At 43.3% G+C, this 23,621-nt stretch overlaps 1 protein-coding gene across 1 annotated transcript in view; it reads left to right on the forward strand.

Annotated features, from left to right (window-relative positions):
* Nucleotides 1-23,621, forward strand: part of SNTG1 (syntrophin gamma 1) — a 1,529,981-nt gene that overhangs the window by 1,028,819 nt on the left and 477,541 nt on the right. The window contains exon 12 of the mRNA XM_086917997.1: nt 7,183-7,299. Coding sequence (XP_086774123.1) covers nt 7,183-7,299 — 117 coding nt within the window. The remainder of the gene's footprint in view (nt 1-7,182; nt 7,300-23,621) is intronic.

Consider the following 23,621-nt stretch of genomic DNA (forward strand, 5'->3'; position numbering starts at 1 on the left):
AACATCCAAATGTAGCATAATCGCTACTAAGCCAGTGTCATTCACAAACAACCGGCCCAATGTACTCAAAATATGTACACAGCCCTGCTTACCTGTTTAACAGGAGGGTATGGCCTCACCTCACCTGGCTGCGGCTTAGGGGAATGGAGCACCGCTCTAATAAAAACAAAAAGAAGGTGTGGACATCGCCAGTGTCATCAAGCCTACTTCTTGTGATCAGTATGTGCATATTGAGATAGATCACACCATCCTAGTTAAAAATGGTGGGGCTCTAGCTAAAATCCAAAAGAGGCGTTGACTTATATGGTAAAGTGGAGACCCACTTGATTGATGTTCAAGGAGACTCCATGTATAAACGATTGTGTGACAACAACTAGAACTACTGTGTGACAAATGTTTACAAGCGGGCAATAAACACAATGTCTGGTGGGCCAGTAAAAACTACTAGGTATGGGTGCTAGCATGCCTTGAACCGGGGTATGCATGCACTCATACGTTCCAGAAAATTGAACACATAAAGGACAATCCTTCCTTGTTAACGAGTGCTAGCAAAATGTGATGCAGCGCGCGCTACGAAATTCGTTTTATTAATTAAATTGTTTGCTTACCGCCAAATATCCATATGCCGGTTTTTAGCACCCCCACCTTGCCCCTCCCCCGCTCCGCCTCTCTGCCCTACCGCAACTCCCTCCACGGGCCGCGGCTGGACCATAATCCTATTATTTTAGAGTTAGATGATAATTTCAGCCCTCTATTCCGAGAGTCTGGACTTTTGAGCGTAAATTATTACTCGATTCAAAGTATGTTAAACAAATGGGGAAATGGATAGCTGAATTTATTTTAATTAATCGCGGATCTGCTTCCGTTCATATGATGTGGGATGCTTTTAAGTCAGGTGTACGGGGAGAAACATTAAGTTACTCAATTAATAAACAACAGGAAACACAAGAAGTATTTGCTGCTGAGATGAAGAAACTTCGCGATATAGAAATCCAACTTATGATGGCGATTGGCAGTGGTAAAAATACTGATCAAATTTTGAGTGACTTAGCCGATCAGAAGACGAGGCTGTATCAGAACTTTGCTACAAAGTTAGCTGCACATACTTAAGTATATAGATCAGAGATTTATGAGGTGGGAGAAAATTCGGGCCGAATATTGGCAAAAAGGTTACATCAGAAAGAGGTTGCCAAAAGGATAGATAGTATCCAGGATGAGGCAGGGCTAATTTACGATAAACCTGCAGAAGTTTTGGAGGTTTTCCGTAAATTTTATAGCAAGCAGTATATGGGGAAAATATATGTGGTAATGTAGATAATGTAACTGATTTTAGTGCTGGTATCGAAATTCCGATATTAACATCTGAACAGACTGAAGAATTAGATAAATGGGAAGAGGTGGCGGCAGCTTTAATATCATTGGCGGTTAGTAAGGCGGTAGGCCCTGATGGCAATCCTCTTAAATTTTATTAGGGTCTTTCGACTAGCTCTGCAAGAAGAACTCATGGCAGTTTTTTTTGGAAGCTCAGAAGGGGAATGCACCTTTGTCCTGGTGGGACTCTATAATTACAATAAAAAAAAGGATAAACCACCTTTGATGCCCTCCTCATATAGGCCTATATCGCTTATCAATGCCGATAGTAAAGGATATTCTAAGATTTTAGCATCGCGTTTATCTGATATATTTACATCTCTTCTGTCAAAGTTCCAGTTCATTCTGGAGCGTGATACAGCTAATCATGTTCGGCGATTGATTGCTTTTGTGGACTGGGTGCATGCAACTAACTCTACAATGGGGGTAACCCTGTTGGATGCCGAAAATGCATTTGACAGGGTTTCCTGGTCTTACATGTAGGATGTTCTAGGATTAAAGGGATTTGGCCCTGGCATATTACTTGCTTTGAAGGTTCGCTATTATTCCCCAACTGTGTGTATTCGATTAGCTGGTCAAAAGTCTGCCGGGTTTTCAATTTCTCGCGGTACACGGCAAGGGTGTCTGTGTTCCCCACTTTTATTTACCTTATATATTGATCTTTTTTTAAGAATTTAAATATGGCTGAGAATATTAAACCCATTCATTTATGTCACATAGATTATCGAGCCCTTGCCTACATGGATGACATTGTCGTAGTTGCTAGGGATATAGGCAATGCACTTCCAGCTATTGATGAATTGGCGGCCCGGTTTGGATCATTCTCAGGTTATAAGCTAAATATTTCCAAAACCCAGATTCTTCATGTTGGAGCAGATCCTCCGGCAAATGTAACTACTGTTCCAGAGGTCACTTATATAGGAATTAAAATCTCACTCCCAGTATGTAATATTCCTGAATTAAGTATGAATTCTACGCTGACCAAAGTTAATTCAACATTAGAGAGATTAGACCATCTTCATTTATCTTTTATGGCAGATCCAATTTCCTAAAAATACTGGTATTACCCAAACTTTTGTATATGTTTTGCACAATCCCGATTGAATTTCCAGCTATATGCTTTAAGAGATTAGAGAGGATTTCCTCTAGATTTTTGTGGGGTTCTAATCGGCAACAAAGAGCGTATAAAAAAAATGGTGTTGCCGAAAGACCGTGGTGGCTGGGGCATCCCTTATTTCTTGTTTTATTATATAGCAGCAGCATTGCAATTTATCAGCCCTCTGGTAGTGGGGGATAGGGCTGGAATTTTGCCCTGTCGCCCTGTCATACACCCCCATCTCCGAGACGTCATCAACTGCACCCTCAACTCCGCTACCTTCCCGGAAAGCTGGAAACATGCCAAACTCAGCGCCCTCCTGAAAAAACCCACAGCAGACCCCACTGACCTTAAGAACTAACGCCCCATCTCACTCCTTCCTTTCCCCGCCAAAGTCATGGAGAAAGCCGTCAAAATTCAACTTGCCGCCTTCCTCTAATCCAACAAATCCCTCGACCCATCACAATCCAGGTTCTGAGCCAAACACAGCACCGAAACCGCACTCATCGCAGCAACCAATGACATTCGAACACTACTGGACAACGGAGAAACAGCTGCCCTCATCCTACTTGACCTCTCCGCAGCCTTTGACACAGTCTGTCACAACACCCTTATACAACGCCTCAGCAATGTTGGAATTCAAGGAAAAGCACTGGACTGAATTACCTCGTTCCTCGCCGGAAGAACTCAAAGAGTCCGCCTACCCCCCTTCAGATCAGAAGCCACCGAAGTCATCTGCGGCGTACCTCAAGGTTCCTCACTCAGCCCCACCCTCTTCAACGTTTACATGAGCCCCCTCGCTTCCATCGCACGACAACACAACCTCAACATCATCTCCTATGCAAACGATACCCAACTGATCCTCTCCCTCACCAAAGACCCAAAACCAACCTACACGAAGGAATGAAGGAAGTAGCCGAATGGATGAAGAACAGCCGCCTTAAACTGAACTCGGACAAAACTGAAGTCCTCATCCTAGGATCTTCACCCTCCGCTTGGGATGACTCATGGTGGCCACCGGCCCTGGGAACCCACCCCCACAGACCATGCACGTAACCTGGGCTTCATTCTGGACTCCTCCCTCTCGATGACCAGACAAGTCAACGCCGTCTCTTCATCATGTTTCAACATCCTACGTATGCTTAAAAAAATCTTCCGTTGGAACCCCACCGAAACGAGAAAGATGGTCACTCACGCTCTGGTCACAAGCCGTCTGGACTATGGTAACACCCTGTACGCCGGAACAACAGCAAAGCTACAGAAAAAACTCCAACACATCCAAAATGCGTCAGCTAGACTCATTCTAGACGTCCCCCGCCAAGCTCACATTTCCGGTCACCTGAAAGAACTCCACTGGCTCCCCATCAACAAGAGAATAACGTTCCCTCTCCTCACCCACGCACACAAGGCACTCTACGACCTTGGACCCGAATGCCTCAACATGCGCCTGTCCTTTTACACCCCCACCCGCCAACTTCGATCGACCAATCAAGCCCTCGCCGTAATCCCACGTATCCATAGATCCACCATGGGTGGAAGATCCTTTTCCTACTTAGCGGCCAAAACCTGGAATTCTCTCCCTGCCTACCTCCGCCTTACCCAGAACCACCTCTCATTCAGAAAACAATTAAAAACCTGGATATTCGATGAGTGAGCACCTTCCCCCAATCGCCTTGAGACCCTCTGGGTGAGTAGTGCGCTATATAAATGCAGAACTTGAACTTGGGATGGGTGAGACAATTAAGGGCTGTTTGGTCAAAATAGTAGAACCTAGCTACTTCAAAAAAACAAAATTTAAAATTCTAAAAGCGGATTACTTGGTATGGAGATTGGTTAAGCGTCAGCTGGGAGTCCCGAAGTTATAGCATCAGTATAGCATCATTTGTAGCATCTGAGATATTACCCTTCATCTTTCGGGATCAAATTGCTAATAGATGGTCTTGTAAAGGAATTTAATGTTTAGGTGACCTGATGCAAGATGGCATTTAACTTCATTTATTGAGCTGCAAAGGAAGTTTGTCCTTGCCAAACATGAATTTTTTAAGTTTCTTCAAATCCGTAGTTTTTTGCAGACTCTAGGCCCTGAGATAGAACAGCATCTGAGGAAATTTCCTCTTGCCGAGAGTATGGGGAAAAAAACATCAATAGGGCAATTTTACTCTTACCTTGTTGCAGTAATGCCAGATGATCTGGAGAGTTGCCAACTTAAATGGGCAACCAAGTTAAGCCTAGATGAAGTCAATATTGCTAAATCACTAATGCTAGCAAATCGGGTTCTTATGACAGGGAGGATGCGTACGCAGCATTATATGGCTATATATGATTTATACTCTACCCCAAGAAAGATATCTAAATGGAGTACTGCTGCAGGGGCCAAATGTAATAGATGTGGTCAGTTTGCTGCTGACGCTGTTCACATGTTTTTCTCTTGTCCCAAATTATCTGATTTATTTCTTTCAATTGAACAATTTTTAGGAATAATAATGGGACTACCAATGACTATAACTGGGGAATTGTTTGTGACTGGTGTCATCTCAGAAACTTTCGCTTATACAAGATCTAAGACTATGACATATTTTGTATTCATTTGTATGGCAGTAGTAAGTGCATGTATCACACACGATTTGATCAATTCGGATCCTCCTTCTTTTTCAAGCTGACGTGAGAGATTATTAGCAATGTATAATTTGGAATTGGCTATATACAAGACTAAGGGAATAAGAAAGAGGGCTATGGGAGTTAAGATCTTGGGCCCCATAACTGACTGGATTTAAGAAATCTTTTATATGTTTTGTATTTTTCTTTTTTCGTGACTGCATCTGCTTAATTGATCTGTTATGTATGATTTGTACTCTGCATTTTCTTGCATAAAATGGGGATTATACCAATCAAAAAAATTACAAAAAAAGAAAGGAATTTGTGTGTGTTGCACCTATGAGGCTTTTGACTCTACCTACCATAGAACATTGTAATCTTGCTCTATTTGGACATGAACTCAATATCATCCGGCTCCAGCATCTGCACACCTAATTTATAAATATCCTTACCAAAGCCTCTTGAGTTTTATGGTAATCAAATAATTTAGGACCTCATGATATTAAACTGTAAGTATTGCAAATAAGCTATGCAATTGTAAAAATGTTAGACCGTTTCCTTTCCTTAATTAATTCAAGATTTTCAATTGGTTATTACAATACAATAGCGCTACATTCCAAGAAGTATACAATGTCATCAATTTTTACATGAACAATAGTCCCGAAATACAACAAAATATTTAAATGAGTTATCAAATGTATTTACAATTAACACGAGATAATTGACAGGCAAAACCCAGCAAAAGCACAGGATGGACGATGTTTTCTCGATATCAGGATTCAGTGAGAGTCCCAAAGACCTCCTCTCTAATTCTCTGTCTGGTGAGACAAGTAATCTCAAAATAGGCTCATGGCAATCTTTCATCAGACTTTAGTGCAAGGGCAGGCAACATTGGGACTCAATTCCTGCTAACTGTATTTATCCCTGTCCTTCTGTGGGTGAGATATATATTTCTATTTCAGTAGAGGTCCTTTTGTATAACTTTTCACTTCACATAGTCAAGTTTGGTGTAGAGAGAAGTCACTACACCACTTGCTAACAGCACAGCATGAGTGCAAAAAGGCTCACATTGGTACTTCATGTGATACTCCTACCAGGTAAAGCCTGCACCTAGTCTCCCATACCTTTCCACAATGCTTACCTTGCGGCACAGCCCAATACAACATGAAAAAAGCTGCCTTCTCTCTCCCGCATGTAGGACAGGAATGAGGGACTCGGAAATTAAGACATTTCGTCTTTAGATATGTGCAATGCACTTAGTTAAATTGAAGAGGTCTAAATTTAGCACTTCTCAATACTCTAGCAATGTGACCCACTGCGAGAGCTCATTCCTTATGGGACAAACAACTCCCTATGTCTCCAGAACATGCAGTCTTCTTCAATCTGTTAACATTTGGAAGAGGAAGAGTGGGACTTCTGGCAACAAAGATTATGCTGTAGGAATCAGTTAACCTTCTTGCATTTGAAACATCTGTCTAAGACACATCTGTGCTGTGGACAGTAGTTATGGTCCTTGGCATGAGGTTCATGGCAGAGCCAGGAGTGGAAATGAGTGAGAAGCCCGCTATGTAGCACTTAGCAGATGATCCAACTGCGCAGATTTTCTCTCTGCCGTCTGGGTAAACGCGGTAAATCATTGCAGATATTGATAAGCAATGTTGCAAGATCAAAATGCATGAGAATATTGTTAGAACAGTAAACAACATTAAAATGATTGGACTCCCATAGCAATGAAATATGTTATTTACATTAAAGATAATTTTGCAAAAAAAGAATTTATCATTTCCAATGCAATATGAAATATGTTATGTACATTAAATATAATGTTGCAAACAAAGAATGTATAATTTCCAATGCAATTTGAAATATGTAATGTACATTCAAGATAACTTTGCAAAAAAAATAGTTGATCATTTTCAGTGCAATATGAAATGTTATGTAGATTCAAGATAATTTTGCAAAAAAAGATCTATCATGTTCAATGCAATATGAAATATACATTCAAGGCAATTTTGCAAAAAAATAATTTCTCATTTTCAATGCAGTAGCCTCAGAAGTCTCAAAGCCTGTGTTCACTTTTCATATATTGGATTGGTGAATGCTTTTCATTTCTTTGCCAGATAGTCTACATGGGCTGGGTAGAAGAGAGGGAACAAGACTCTCTCCAGGACAGAATGTATACACCAAAGTTTTTGGCTCTCAGAGGATCATCTCTCTACAAGTTTGTTGCACCACCTGTAAGTATTGGTTACTTTATTCATTATATTGATTAAATATGTCTTACAAGCCATAATCATAAATATTATATTTAATTGTAACATTTGTTATGAAAACAGAAATTACACGGGAGTGAGCATAATGATGTAACTTGCTAAAAACAAAAATACAATATAGTTGACCAGTAAGATTTACCAGAAAAAAAGAAAAAAGTTGCAGCATCAATGTTTAGGGAGATAAAGGGTAATCAGGTATGTTGTTGTTTGAGGACAGCTATTAGGCTAAAGGCCATGTGCAAATCAATGGTTTTAACACTAACGCAAGGTTTTGGTACAGTTACAAATAATTTGTGTTCTTTGTCTCATATTTTTGCAATCGTTGTTTTAAGATGCAAAATATAAATGTTTTGAGACTGTTGAATTGGTGAAAGTAGAATGTTTTATATCGGATCCACACCTGTTTCAAGCAGGGACTCGTTTAGGGGTCGCAAGGGGTCCCAGCTGCGACCCCTGGCTTTCCCCTTGCAACCCCTAGCACTGCTTTTATGAACCCCGGAAACTGTTTACCTTTTGCAGATCCCAGTGAGAAATTACACTTGAAATTACAAATACATTAATTAAGTGAAATGTGCACTCTTGATAATACAAAATAAAATAAAAAAAATTTAAAATACCCACATTTGTTTAAATTGTTGCCTCGTTCCATAACTGTGGTTACCTGTAAAACATACGGTTTTGAACAACATAGTCACCTCTGTGTTCTGCATTTGTGATCGTTTCTTACAAGTAAAGATAAATTAATGAAAGTGAGTAAAATGAGTAAATCAGGCCAGCAACATAGTTCATATACAACTTATAGTCCTCACAAACTAGTATTAGTGGGCCTGACCACTATTGATTTTCTAACTCTCTTTTTTGTGCAGCCCACAGTGGTTTAGCAATTCTTTTTTTCCCTTTGAGATATACAATTGTGCTGACATCAGGATTAAGGTCTTGTGACATCATTTTCTAGGATTGAGGGTGAATGGTCCTATGATGTTACTCCTGTGATGTCATTGCGTTGTGATGTCCCTTCCGCTTCCCTGGGCATTTTGGTAACTCGATGTTTATTGGTTTCAAGATGATTTGTACTGGTATGGAAAACTGCTGAAAGAAACATGGTTACATCACATATGATCCAAATGTTATGTGAGTAAAATCACAGTAGAGAAGTGTGGCTCAATGGTGAGAGCGGCAGACCCTGATGCAGTAGTCTTGCCGGGACGAGGGTTCAATTCCCGCCTCAGCGGGTCTTGGGCTCAATTTCCTCCGACTTGATAATTTTCACTTTGGTGCCTATTCTAATCATGAGTCCCACTCTGCAACTCTGGGCAATAGCTTGCTTAATCTCTACAACGGCCCCAACAATGCTGAGGATGCCTGACTTCACCTCAGGGGTGCCCAGGAGTGGGCTCCTCACAAGGAAAGGCCAGGAAGGGTTCCTCGGCGGTATTCATACAAGCGCTGAGATGCCTACGGGTAGTCGTGAGCTATACAAGTGCGTAATCATTTATTTTCATGTTGGTGCCTGACCAGGTAGACAGCAGAGTAAAATACTCAGTTGAGAAGATTAAGGGAGATCTCAGAAAGCTGACTAAGATTGATGAAGATTCTCTTATAGGCAGATTGTTCACAAAAGGATTTGTGTTTTTGGGGATGTGTAAAGAAAGGCAGCTGCGTAAACGAAAGAAGAAACTAAGGGCCTGATTTACAAAGGTATACTTATGGACCTTAGTTGATTTGAGTTGTGCAAATACCTTGGTTTATGTGAGTAAAATCACATTTCACCACAAAATGTAAATGTATGCTTGTAAATTGAATTACTCATACTGAAAATAATACCAGTGTAATGTAATTGTATGCATAAGCAAAGATGTTAACATTGCTTAGTTGTGAGGTTCACTACTAGAGATGCCTATAGGTAAACATATCAAAAACTTACCAATTCCCAATGTGGATACAGTCAGAAAAGCTGTATGCTCTGAATTTTTGACTCAGTTGCTGCTGAACTTCACTGTTTGGGTGTACAAATGCTACTTGTTGCTCATTTGCTATTTCTGTCATCCCGTGCGGGTAGAAAAACACCTAACAGTTTGCGAAGTACCAGATAATGAAGGGGCAGTACAGGTAGCGGTGATGCAGGAGATATATCCCACCACTACTATCTGATTGGTGGGATCCCAACTCCTGCTGGAGCAGTGTGAATTCAGTGTGACAGCTATGCACACTTATCGTGTGAAGTGTCCCTTAAACAATAAAAAGCCTCTTAAAACACCAGGCTAATGAGCCTCAACCACCACCATGAACGATCACGAACAGAGACGTGCTGCTACTGCCTGTCTAGGGAATGGCATTATGAAAAGAATAGATTCCTCTCAATAAATCTAAAAGTTTATTTTAATTTTGCCTGTCACAATCATCCACACATGTTTTCACAAAGATTTACGTAATAAGACATTGGTTGATATGAGACAATTGCAGCAGATAATAGAAAATATTGTTGTTCTGGTTTTTCAGGTGAGTGAACTTTGCATGGGAAATTGTTCAGAGCAAGTAGGTAATACTTCAGCTGCTAGCCCTGTAGCATACCTTTACATTTAAGCTAATATGAATTTGAGAGACGACTAGCATAATGGAGATCTGTGCTTGGTTTGTCGTATTGGAGAGGATGTACGTATATATAGAGTCGATCATGCACTCACATTTACTGAGTGCATAATATTTTAAATAGAAGTTCTATTTTAAGTGCAATTGTCACAATTTCTGCACTGGCCTACATTAAATTCACAGATATTTCACAGTAGGGTGATTGGTTGAGGAGGTGAAAGCTCCACTCAGGCAACAACCACAATCCTTATCAGTATGAACCACAAACAATCACTAAATTAACACTGCTTAACCCTCTGGGAACATGGAACAAAGTAGTCAGGCTTAACTTTGAGGTGTAAATTTAGATTCAAAGTGTAAAGTATTTATGCAGCACACAAGCTAAAAAAAGAGAAAACTGAATCTGGAAGAATCTCAAACTAATCTAGAACAAGCACTAAAAATGCAGTAGGTTTTGCCTTTCATTAAGTTAAAGTCATTTGCTTTACCTATTGCATTTTCAATGCTTGTTCTATTTGTGTAACTCTCCCATGTCCTCTCCCCCTACAATCCTTGCCAAACATCACTTCTACCTGCACCTGCGACTATCCTTAGTGAGGACCAAGCAGCCTTAATCTGCTCTGTGAAACCTCGTCCACCTGATAGCACCCCTTGTCGTCCATCTGCTCTACGGTGCAAGTTGTTTCTGTACATTATAGATCTTGTCTCCTCCTACTCAACTTCTTTTAGTTTTACCCAATTTCGTATCCCCCGTCAATGTGATTCCGCTTTGGGATCAAATGGATTTTGTCCTTGTCTTTCAAGCACCTGTCTAATGTTCCTCCTATCGTAGCTGTGCTGGCAGCTTCATTTACCCTCATCCTTGCCCTGACTCCTTCAGATGACGAGGGTCTGTGCTGTGCATGCCCACCTCTTCCAAATGTGGCTGCATTGAATTCTGCCTTCATCACTGGGGCGCACAGCTGTGATACGTCAGCTGTGGTATGTCATCAGTGGTGTGCCAGCAGTGGTGTGTCAGCAGTGGTGTGTCAGCAGTGAAGTGCACGGCAGTGGTGTGTCAGCAGTGAAGTACATAGAAGTGGTGTGTCAGCAGTGGGGTGCACAGAAGGGGTCAGCAGTGACATACCAGCAGTGGCGTGCCAGCAGCAGCATGTCAGCAGCTGCGTCAGCAGCAATGTGTCAGCAGTGATGTGTCAGCAGCGACGTGTCAGCAGCGATGTGCCAGCATCAGTGTGTCAGCAGTGGTGTGTCAGCAGTGGTGTGTCAGCAGTGGCAAGTCAGCAGCGGTGTGTCAACAGTGGTGTGTCAGCAGTGGTGTTTCAACAGCGGTGTTTCAACACCGGTGTCAGCAGCAGTGGTGTGCTAGCAGTGGCATGTCAGCAGTGGTGTGTCAGCAGTGAAGTGCACAGTAGTGGTGTGTCAGCAGTGAGGCTCACAGCAGTGGTATTTCAGCAGTTGCGTGCCAGCAGTGGTGTGTCAGCAGTGAAGTGCACAGCAATGGCGTGTCAGCAGTGAGGTGCACAACAGTGGCATGTCAGCAGTGGGTTGCACAGAAGGGGTTAGCAGTGATGTATCAGTAGCGATGTGTCAGCAGCGGCGCCAGCAGCGATGTGTCAGCAGCGGCATCAGCAGCGATGTGTCAGCAGCGGTGTGTCAGCAGCAGTGTGTCAGCAGCAGCGTGTCAGCAGTGGTGTGTCAGCAGTGGTGTGTCAGCAGCGGGGTGTCAGCAGCGGCATGTCAGCAGCGGTGTATCGGAAGTGGCGTGTCAGCAGTGGCATGTCGGCAGTGTCGCGTCGGCAGTGGCGTGTCAGCGGTGACGTGTCAGCAGCAGCGTGTCAGCAGCAGCATGTCAGCAGTGGTGTCCACAGCGGCATTTCAGCAGTGTGCCCACTGTACCACGTGTCCACTACATCCTCAAATCTCATGAACCTCACCCAAAGTGTCTCAGAAAGGCCAAACCACAAACACCACCTGTTCAACTATGTGTACAAAATGGGGCACAGAAACCTAACGTCAATTGAAGTGCTTCATGACCTCCTCAGGGGTATGAAGCAGTATAGAAATATTGTAACCAGACAACCCAAAAAAGTGCTGTGGGTTTCAGGAAGGGGTATACAGCGGCTATGCAACTATCACTACACTATATTGCAATGCATTTTTTAAAATTCATGTATTTCACTCCCTACAACTGCTTTTAATTGTATTTTTGCACTGTTTGACACTTCCTTTAGCACTAGACTACTCTTTCTAGTAATTTGCCACATTATATAAAACTAAACATCAAAATCAATGTATGAGTTAAAAGATCAGTGTCCTTATTTTCCGGAGTACAACCTGCATTTCATGAATTCTCACAATGTGCGTAAAAAACCAGCATCATTTTATGTTTCCCCTTGTCCTCTTCCTCAGCTGGATTGTATTTAATGCTGCTGTGCATTGCATATTTAAAGCCAGTTTCTGCAAAGTATTCTGAATTGCATCCTACATTTTTTGCAATCCTACCTTTTAGTTTCAACTCCAACACCAGTGTGAACTTCTTACATTTTCACTTTGTGTAGGGCAGGTCAGTCTGTACTGTCGTCTAAACTGCAATTCATATAATTGTGTATTGTGTTACTTAATATACGAGAAATGATCACATCAAAATTGTGCAATGTGATCCCATGAAACTGATTCTTTCATCATGGTAAAAGAAAAGATAAGCAGTATATAATTATTTGATGTTTTAGATCCCGCATTAACTTGCATGTTGTATTCCTTTGAAGGTGAAACAAGTCTGAATGTGACCAAGCAGGTCTTTAAAAAGCTCAGTTTGACCTCACGCTGCCAATATCATTAAGGGGTATCAAGCGTCTAAAAGGGTTGTGAGGTCCTGCTGCCCCCAGGCTGTAACCCTAAATGACACATACCCAATTGTGCATCTGGACCATCAATCACGTAAATCTACAAATAATTGACCAAATGATTGCTTCAAAATGTTCTAGCCTCTTAGGTGCTGCGCCTATTCCAACGGCCGACGGCACCACTACCTCAGGAGTGCTGCCGTCGGCCGTTGGACATTCGAACCTCACCTGCGCAATGGAACGTTCAGCACTGGAGCTGGACGTTCCATAGCTGCTAAGAGGCTATAACGTAATGGCAGCAAAATGGGAACTTGATAGTAGGTAACCATGATGAATGTTGGCAAAAGAGCCTCTGGCTTGTGACTAGGGGAGAAGCTCCCTTCCCAGTGTCTTCAGCATGATACTACTCAGTGAGACATTTGAGAAAATCCTTCCGGTCCTGCTACCTCAAACTCACTTCCATGATCGGGTAGTCTCAGCATGGCTTTTTCGGAGAATGGACTATGTAACATTCAGATTTGTTCTGCCTGACTTCTTTGGCAAAGCTGCATAGGATTCACAACGTTGCAGTACGGAAAGCAAGTAGTTAGTGAACATGTGGCCCTGTCATTTGAGACAGATCTCCCTTCCATTGACCTCTGGTCAAAAAGAGAATCATTTTCAATCCACTCTGCGTTATGCACAAGATTTTCTTAAGAATTTTAGAAATCTCTGATTTTTTAATGTTTCAGCTGTGAGAAATCTGCATTAAAACTCACACCTGCTATTTTTGGTTCCTCTCAAAAAACAATCTCAGCTTGGAGGCCACTGTCTTCATTTGTTTGTCCCTCAGCTTTGTCACCTTAAGAAAAATCTCTCACAACTTGGATTTTGAAAGGCCTTAAAAACGTATCTATTTTGCTAAGACTCCCTTTTCTCTCACTGGGTTCAATGGTTGTTAGATTATCCTGTCCTTTTGTTCCAAAGTGCCACCATGTCTAAATTGGTGAAAGGTAATAAATCAAACCAATCAATCTAAGCAAATCAAACTTCAAGTGTCTCCAAGTAGGCCCATTACAGGTTTGAAACACATAATTGAAGAAGACATGATTCTGACTTCGCACATACCCATGGAAAGGAGCAATACACATGGCAATACAATTTGGCGTTTTTTCAACAACAAATCTTCTGGGTTCTGTAGACAGAAATGGCCACTTCAAGCAAGGACTTAGAACAAATGTTATTAACTCTAAAAAGAAATACCATTGTGTAGTAATACAATAAGGCCCACATGCATCAAGCACTTTTTCATTCGCAAACGGTGCGATTCCTTAAAATCGGCCGTTTGCGAATGCAAAAGTGCTTTTTGGGATGCATGAAGCAATTTTAGAATTCACAACATTGTTGCGAGTTCTAAAATTGCGGGTGCTTTTAAGAAGTCGCAGATGTGCGACTTCTTAAAAGCAATGCATCATTACTTTGACAAGTGGAAATTCGCAATTAGGGTTCCAAATTTACCGAGTGGTTGAACCACTCGGTAAATTTGGAAAAAGTGTTTAAAATGCTTTAAATGTTTTTTTTTCAACATTCATGTTTCACACACACATGTCCTTAGGACATGTGTGTGTGAAACATGATGCGAAAAATACATTTCAGGGGTGCATGGGGGGGTCCTTTGGACCCCCCCTGCACCCATGAAATTTTCTAAGTGCCACTCGCAATTCCCATTGACTCCTATGGGCCTTTTGGCCCATAGGAATCAATGGGAATTGCGAAAATTAACTTAAGAATTCGGTATTCATTTGGGATTCGGTAAAAATTGCGATTTTTACCGAATCACAAATGAATACCGAAAAATAATGATGCATAGCATTTTGCACTTCTTAATTTGCGATTCCTTATTTTTCGCAAATTAGGAAGTGAAAAATGTCACAATGATGCATGTGGGCCTAATTCCTTTATTCTATATTCTGGCACTTTCAAAAGAGAAGAAAAGTGGTCACATCTGTGTCAGAACAAAAATGGCTCACTGACATTCAAACGTGGCCTTGAAAAAAACATATCCATGTGAATACTATGCGAAATGAACATACCGAATTTTCAGCACATGGTAAAAGTTGATCCACTGAATTTGTTTACAGAAATTGTTAAGAGGTGTGATAATGACTTGGGGGCATATTATCAAGGGGGTTTATCTCCGCTTTTTTGGCTTTAAAAGCCAAGAAAGCGGAGATAAAATTATCTCCCTATTACCTAGCTGTCGCTAACACCAGTTAGCGACAGCTAGTAGGAGATAGCGACCATCTTGGGCCCCACTTTGCATGTCAGTGATATTTATCACTAATGACATGCAAAGTGGGCGTGCCAAGATGTTAGCGACTGAAAACAGTCGCTAACATCGCTATCTCCTATTACCAACTTTTGGAGATATTCGCGAATATCTCCAAAAGCTAACACCTGCCCTGAGCAGTTCTTAGCCATGTTAGCCAATGGTAGGTGGATAACATGGCTAAGAGCATTAGCTCGGTAATGCATGAATATCGCAGACTTTTCAGCGATATTCATGCATTGCGTCGATTTTTATTGCATTTGCGATAAACCTTGGTAATACCAAGGTTTATATGCGGTAAAAATCGCCGCAGCTCAGCGGTAAATTTTTGTCTCTTACCAAGCAATAGCGATAATTATCGCTATTGCTTGGTAATATGCCCCTAGGTTCAGTAAGTTTGACATTACAGCGATCTTATTGGAAAGGAAATGGGAAACGCAGAATTTAGTACATTTTGGGCCATATTATCAAGCAAGGGCGATACATTATCGCTGCTTTTATCGGCAGGAAACTGCCGCTAAAGCGGCGATAATGGGCTTGATAATATGCCCTTGTGAATTCCCATAGAAGCCCAGGTTAACACCAGAACCTGGGCTTCTATGGGAATTCACAAGGGCATTTTATCAATCCCATTATCGCTGCTTTAGAGGCACTTTCCTGCCGATAAAAGCGGTGATAATGTATCGCCCTTGCTTGATAATATGGCCCCTAGTGTGACAAAAGACAGACGGTATCGGGGCTGTGGAAACGAACAAATGCCAAGAATGATTTGCTCGGAATAAGGGAAGAAGGCAGATTTAGACGTGATTCTGATGGAAAGAAGTGAGGGCAAAAGAGAGGAAACTGTACAGGCGAGGCCAGAAGGGTATTAAGCAGGCAAGAAATTTTGACTTGAATGTTTAAAATTGCAGTAACAGGGAGTGTAGCCAAAATTCTATTACAGTAATTGGGTTTCTGAATAACGAGAGCTCTGGAAGAGAGCCCTTGCTGTTCAGGCAGTGAGGAACCCTGGCGTCCTGGCAGTATTGATTTAAAAATAATACATTTACTGAACGATGCCGTAAAAGTGCCTGAGAAAAGGCAAGCCAGTCGAAAACAGAACGCCTACGTTTTTAACTTTGGAAGCAAATGGCAGTGAAAGGCAAATTATGTTAGAGGAATCGAAAAGAACATTTCTTTTCAAATTAATGATTTTTACCACAATAGCATTAAAGGCAAGCGGAGCAGTTTGGGATATGAACCGCAGTGGACTCTGTTGCTAATGAAAATACCAAGTCATTAGCAAAGGCAGTGGATGCTTGGATGCTCTTTCTCCCCGAGAATAAGGATTAGAAGCACAAAAGCAATTATTTGGTCTCAAAGAGACGCAAATGTGGCAAACACCAGGGGCCATATTTACGAGAGGAGCTGTAGCACTCTTACACTACGCAACGTCGAAACTCCAAAATGCGTTTTATGTATTTGGAGTAATGCAACACAAATCACTAAATCGCTTTACTCTACCCTGGGAAGGCATTCCATGGCCATTGCGTTGGTGTTCCTATGCAACTCCCCTGGTTTTTGATGGATTCACAGAGTTACAAAAAGTGGTAGGCCTGCGAATGCACCACAAAGATAAACTTTCTCAGGGGAGGTGTAATGAAGAGAAAAATCTTTATTTCTCCTTGCTACTTACTCTTTAAGGAGGAATATGCCCATCAGGATTGTTTTTGTGCTGGAAGGTGCCCCTTCCTGCACAAAAACAATCCTGCATGCAACTCAGGTTCCATGCACCATGGTGCAAGGGTGCCTGTGTTGGCGCTAGGCAGGCAAAATGGCACCAGCGCAGTGACAAAGACAGGAATACAATGTATTCTTTAAAATACAGCACAGTCATGCCCTTTACCTCTCCTGTAGCGCAGCAAGGTTATTTACTGTGCTGTGTGACTTTTTTTAATAAATATCTTTAATGACTTTTTTGTAGGTATGTCCCGTGGTGTGTTATTAAATGTAACTCGTTCCCTCACACTGAACTGCTTTTGATTTCACAAATTGCATCAGTCATGTCATGTTCTATGAGAACATTGATAATATTACTGATGACATCGTAAGTAAGTCTGGACGGTTGTGTCTGCAGGACTTCTGTTAGAGTCACCCAGGGGCTCCAATTTAAAATAGAGCATTCTGATTGGCCCAGGGAGGTTTTTTTCCCTTAGGTCTTTTTGTGTGAATAATGTTGCTGGCAGTCATCATAGGACTCAGGCACTTAGTCCCCTGTCCTGGATTTAAAAGCAAATGATATAAGCGGGTATGGTATAGATACCCTGCCCTTTAGGCCCCATGGGGGACATTGAGGAACACCCCAGTGGCCAAAATGTAAAAAGATCTGCACATTTTGCTGTGATCCCATGGGATTCCTGCATGATGGTGGCAATCAAAAACAAAACAAGATGGTGGGATACATTTTTAATATATATGGGGGCCACCTCCCCAGCCCATTTAGGACCCCAGGGACCCCATCTCTAGGGCCTGGTATAAGATGGTGGCCCCAGGGACCCCACCAAACAGTGCCGATTTTGTGAAAAGGGGGAGGGATAGGGGGCCATACTGCTCCCTCCCTGAGCATAATTAGATCCCAGGGACCTATCCCCCGGGCTGAAATGCACAAAAAGGAGGGGGGCATGTGGCCCACTTCATGAGCCTTAAAATGCCATGTGGACCCCATCCACCAAGGCTGCACCTTAAATTAAAAGGGAGGGGCTATGTGTTCCTCTTCCGTGAGCCTTTAATTGCCCCAGGGACCCCATCCCTGGGGCCAGCTCATTTACTGTGTCCCAGGGAGCGCACCCCAGGGACACAGTAGTTTTCCTGCCTGAACTACAGCAGGCAGGGGAACATGTGTTTGCTCCTATCTTACAGGAGCATGTTTAAATCTCCCACCAAACATGAGCAAATGGTAGGAGGCATATTTATGAGGTCTTTGTGACATGCTTGCACCACACAATTTGGTACATGCACGATGCAAGGCTCAAAGTCATATTTATGAAGCTGTACATAGCCACTTTGCATGGCTTTGATTGGCTTAAAAAATATGGAGCAATGCAACACAGCAAAATCGCTGTGTTGCATTACTCTGCGCAAGGGAGGCATTCCATGGGCTTTGCGGTGAGTGTTCTCACGTAAATCCCATGGGAATGCACCAAAAAGTTATATCTCCCAAGGTGAGGCATAACGAGGAGAACTATATTGATTTCTGCTTGTTTTTTCCCATTTCTATGTGTGTTGCATTATGCAGCACACATAGAAAGGAAAATGCCTCTCTGGATTGTTTTGTTCTGGAAGGTGCACCTTCCTGCGCAAAAACAATACTGCCTATAACACAGGGACACTTGCACCATGGTGCAAGAGTGCCAGCGTTTGTTCTAGGCTGTCAAAAAGGCACCAGCGCAGGGGGAAAGGACAGGAATGCGCCGTTTTTGATTAATATGGCAAATTCCTGCCCTTTCTCAGTGAAGCAAGACAGCGCAGTTAGATAACTTGCTGCGCTGCACTGCACCAAAATTATTGCAAAAATGCCCCTAACTCTGCTTCCTGGCAGCAGTAAATTTAAAAATGCTCCCTGCTGGCTGGGAATAGACTTGCGTTCTGTTTCGCTTCCTACACTGATGAGGGCAGGGAAACAAAACCCATATTGATTCTACCCAGAGGGGCAGCATAAATAGCTTCTCTTTCCAGGCGGGAGCAATGCTGGCTTTTGCACCATGCTGAGAGCTAGGTGGGGCCACGGGAGTCATAGGGTTTACCGGTGGTCCCCAATGTGGTGTTTGTCCTGGGTAGGTACCAGGATACCCACCTATTATTAATGGAGGCCCTGGTGGATGGGGTCACAAGGGACATAAATGCCTTGGAGAGGGGCCATGCGGCCCCCTCCTTTCCTTTAAAATATGCTCATTCCCCGGTTGATGGGGTCCCCGGGGCCTATGAAGGCTTAGGGAGGGGGCCCTCATTGCTCTTCCCTTTTTAATAAAATGTGGCTGTGGGGAATGAGGTCCCTGGGGGCATAAGAAAGCTTGGGGAGGGGCCCACCTGGCCCCCTCCCCTTGTAAAATACAGATGGCCCCAGTGTATGGGGTTCCTGGGGCCAGAGAAGGCTTGACTAAGGGGTACAAATGCCCCCCCTTTTTTTACAGTCAGACCCCGGGGATGGGGTCACAGGACCTAAAGTTTTCCAATATTAGGACCGCTTGGTGGGTTCCCTAAAAAATAGCGCATTGGCCCCGGGGGATAGGGTCCACTGGGTAACGAGCCCCCTTTGTATGATATGTGGCCACTGGGGATGAGGTCCCTGGAGCCTAATAAGGCTCAGAAGCGGGGGACATGCAGCTTCCGCCCCCTTTTTTAATTGAATTTTGCTCCAGAGGATAGTGATCCCAGGAGCCTAAGAAGTCTCGGGGAGTTGGCTGCATACCCCCCCTGTTCAATTATATTTGGCTGTGGGCGATGGAGTCCCCGGGCATTTGAGGTTTTGGGAAGGGTCCATGCTGTTCTCTCCCCAATTTATTGGAACTGGCCCCAGGGGATGAGGTCCTTGGAGCCAGTTAAGCTTCTGTGAGAGGGGCTGCATTCCCCTTCCCCATAATATATATGTTTTGGCCTCGGGATTGGATCTCTATGGCCCGAAGGCCAACCCTACACCACACACATTGTCTGTGTACGGCTTGGTGTAGGCAGCCTGCTGGGGTTGGGATGCAGGGCTAGGCAGCACACAAGCCCAATGGATCACAGTCAAAAGCAGTGCATAGCGTGTGATCGGCAGCCTGCTGGGGGTTTGGCCATAGGACCTGGGGATAGGCCAAGCCATATGGCAAACGAGCATGTGCAACATTTGTTTAGCTACCTATGGAAGTTTTGCCACAGGGCCTGGCCGCTGGTTGGCTTTACGTATGGTAATAAAATATTACTTTATGTTAAACAAAAACGTAGAAATTCACTGAAAAAAGCCAAGGATAAAGTAGCATTATAGTTAGGTGTGATTAAAAAGATCTGTGTTTGTTTGAAAAACTAAGTTTAAAGTGATGTTACAATGTGAATAGGTCAGTGATGTCATTAAAGTTTTAAACAACATGTTAGCACAGCTACGTATAACTTGCACCCCGCAATGCACTGCTTTCGACCTCATATATTACAACACTCATGACATGTTCTACGACATCATTTAATAAATGATGACATCTCAAATGACATCACTGATGACATCATCCAATGAGTGTGTTAGTCATGGCCACATTTGTTTTTTAACTGGATCCATGGTCCTGTTAAAAAAGGGGATCCGGCCCTTTTAACACATAAGCCCTCCAGGGTGTGGTAGGGCCTGGAGGTTAGCACAATGTATTTTATTGGTAAAGAGGGGCATGCTACCCCCCTCAACAAGACTTCTGAAGGCTCTGGTGACCCCAACCCCTTGGGCAAATATGTTAATTATTGAGGCAATGTGCGCCCCACCGCCCGATCTTTTTTGAGGACCTGGGGACGTAAACCCCCAAGGGCCACCTTATGTTTAATGGGGAGGTGGAGCACATGGCCCCCTCCCAAAGCAAACTTAAAATCACCCGAGGCCCCTGGAGGCTGCGCTGCTTGCAGCTGCCACAGTGCAGTAGGAGCCAGCTACAACTGTTAGCTCCAGTTATAATTATTATTATTATTATTATTATATTTCTTATATAGTGCCAGAATCGACCCCCGAAGGGGTATCTCCGCGCTTGCCTTGGGAACCCGTCCTGGTTTTTCCCTGTGAGATTGCCCCTACAGGGCATCCCCAAGGTGAAAGCCAGGCATCCCGCCGCGGGGGGGGGCGTTGTGGAGATTAAGCAAGCTTAATGCCCAGAGTTGCAGAGTGTGAACCCATGATTAGGTCAGGCACCGAAGCGAGAATTATCGAGTCCGTGGACATTTGAGCTCGACACCCTGCCGCGTCGGGAATCGAACCCTGGTCCCGGGTCTGACCTCTGCTTCAGGGTCTGTTGTTCTATGCTGCCACGAGACAGGAGCAAACCTGTGTTCCCTACCTGTGTTCATGCTGAAAGGGAGCTGCAGTGTCCTGGGAGATAGGGTACTCAGGAGACTGCTGCCAATGGCCCCTTGGGGATTGTGTTCCGGGGGCCAATGGATTGCTTAGGGATGGTGTCCCACACCCCACTCCCCCAAAAAACGAGTTCAGCCTTGGCAGTGGTGTCCCTGGAGCCCTTTTGAGGCTAGGGTAGAGGGACTCCATGCCACTCTCACCAAAAAATAACATCCACCTGAGGGAATGGGGTCCCTGGGCCAATAGAAGGAGAGAGGGGCTGCCACACTTGTGTCCTAAAATAACTATAGCTTGTACCCTCACCATGCAGTGCTAATAACATCACAATTAAATCACACATGACATATTCTAGGACATCATTGATAACATCACTGTAACATCTGATGTTACATCATTTATGACAACACTGTGCATGGCAGCATGAGTTATAGTTACATTACGGCATGAGTTATAGTTATTTGAGATAAGTATGACTGGTAAATTTCAGTGGTTTTGTTTATTTAAAACAATATGTTTTAACTTAAATTTTCACCTAACTATACATCCTTCGCATTTTTCAGTGAATTTCTAAGGTTTTATTTTAATATAAAGTAAGATACAATTCTGTTAGACATGACAGCCTTAGGGTGGTCTTCCCCCAACCTTTTGCCTTCCTCCCCCCATTTTTTTTGTCCTCATCTCACCAATAAGCGTCTGCAAATCTTATATGAAGCCGTCATACCATGCTGTGTGCCCTACGGCTACTGCATTCGCTTTAGTCAAACCAGACCAGACCCTTATATGTTGGCTTGGTGTAATCATTGGACCGGGAAGGACCAAAGGGGATTATACCAGTCTCAAGTCCAGGCACATATTACTAGAGCCTGCCAGATGTTCACTTCACTTTCCCTAACTCCTCCCTGATCCAAACGGACCATAGCAAATGCAGCTTTAAGCCAATCCGCGCACCACGGAGGCCATGGCTCTTTCCACTTGCACACTTCCACATGCAGATCTCTCTCCAGGCTAATAGTACCAGGTATAGCAGCAAACCTCTATGTAGCTGTGGTTGATTTTTCCCGGACACACCAATATCCCCAAATATTCACCTCAATATTGACTTTAAAAATGCTGCATAGAACATCCCCCACTTCTTTCCAATAAGCTCTAAGTTCAGGACATTCATAAAAGATATGTATATCATTGGCGTTAAGAAGATTGGACATTTGGGGGAAGAAAGAGGGACAAGCTTAGCAATTCTAGCAGGTGTGTAGTAGAGTCTGTTGATCACAAAGACGTTTTTCTTCTTTAAGCTGGCTGGTTTAACATGTTTATACAGAAGTTTCAAAGAGGGTTTGTAAAGGTCTTCAATGTTAGACTCAAAAGGAGACTGATTCCAAACTGCATATTGCAGGGGGGAATTCCATGTTATCACCTTCCATGAGCTTCCTATACCAGATAGAAGCTTCTTTCTTTTTACGATGTGCAGTTTGCAAGAGCTGCTCCATTTCCCAATCTCCTCTTATGTCCCCCTTTTCTGCTGTGACCCAAGAGGAAAGTTGCATGTATTTAAACCTGGAAAAACTGCATCCAACCTTAGCCTGTATAACCTCCCAAGGATGGAGTTCCTCTTCAGAAACAAGCTCTGACCAGATGGTGACACCTGCCCTTTTTATTGGGATTGCGAGACTATTCTTCAGACAGAGCGGGGTCCCTGGGAATTCCCGTATGGGTGCAAAATCTGAGTAGTATCCAATCCCCCATCTACATCTAACCTTAAACATGATATCCTGGGCAGCCCTAAGCACCTTCAGACGCACCCGTTTAAAAAATGTTGGTGGCCCAAACTTATACAAAAAGCCTTCTTCTCCACATCCACCCTCCATTATGACCATTTCGCCTAATAGCCTCTAAGCATGGGCGAATTTTGCGAATCTCGCGTTCGCAAATTTTGCGGATTTGCGAACTCGCAATCCGCAAAATCCGCGAATTCTCGCGAATTTGCGGATTTTTTTTTTTGTGTTCGCGCGGGTTTCTGCCAGGTCGCGAGGGTTTTTGTACAATTTCGCAAACGCGAACTTACCTGTCGGGTCGCAAGTTTTGCGAACTTGTTGTTTCTACGTGTCCAGCCTGTTTGGGACAATCTTCTTCATCACTGCCACCCTCTGTCACCACTGCCACTCTCTGGTTTTCCCATGCCACCCTCTGGCTCACCCATGCCACCCTCTGTTTCATCACAGCACCCTCTGGTTGTCCAGTGTACATTATTGTGGCAAAACAAAGCACACCTTCCCTGCCTCAAGTGACCTGAATTAATTTGGGGCTGATTAATGTGTCACAGAATATTTTTTTAGCTGGCACCTGCTTCCTTAGTGCTTCCTGATTAGTGATCTTTTGAACTTGCTAAGTGCTTTCATTGTTGCAAAATTAGTTACAACACCTGCCCTGCCCCAACTGACAATAATGAATTAGGGGCTGATTAATGTGTCACTGGATTTGAACTTCC

Source organism: Lissotriton vulgaris, chromosome 4_1 (genome assembly GCF_964263255.1).
Source record: "Lissotriton vulgaris chromosome 4_1, aLisVul1.2, whole genome shotgun sequence".
In the NCBI taxonomy this organism is placed as follows: Eukaryota; Metazoa; Chordata; class Amphibia; order Caudata; family Salamandridae; genus Lissotriton; species Lissotriton vulgaris.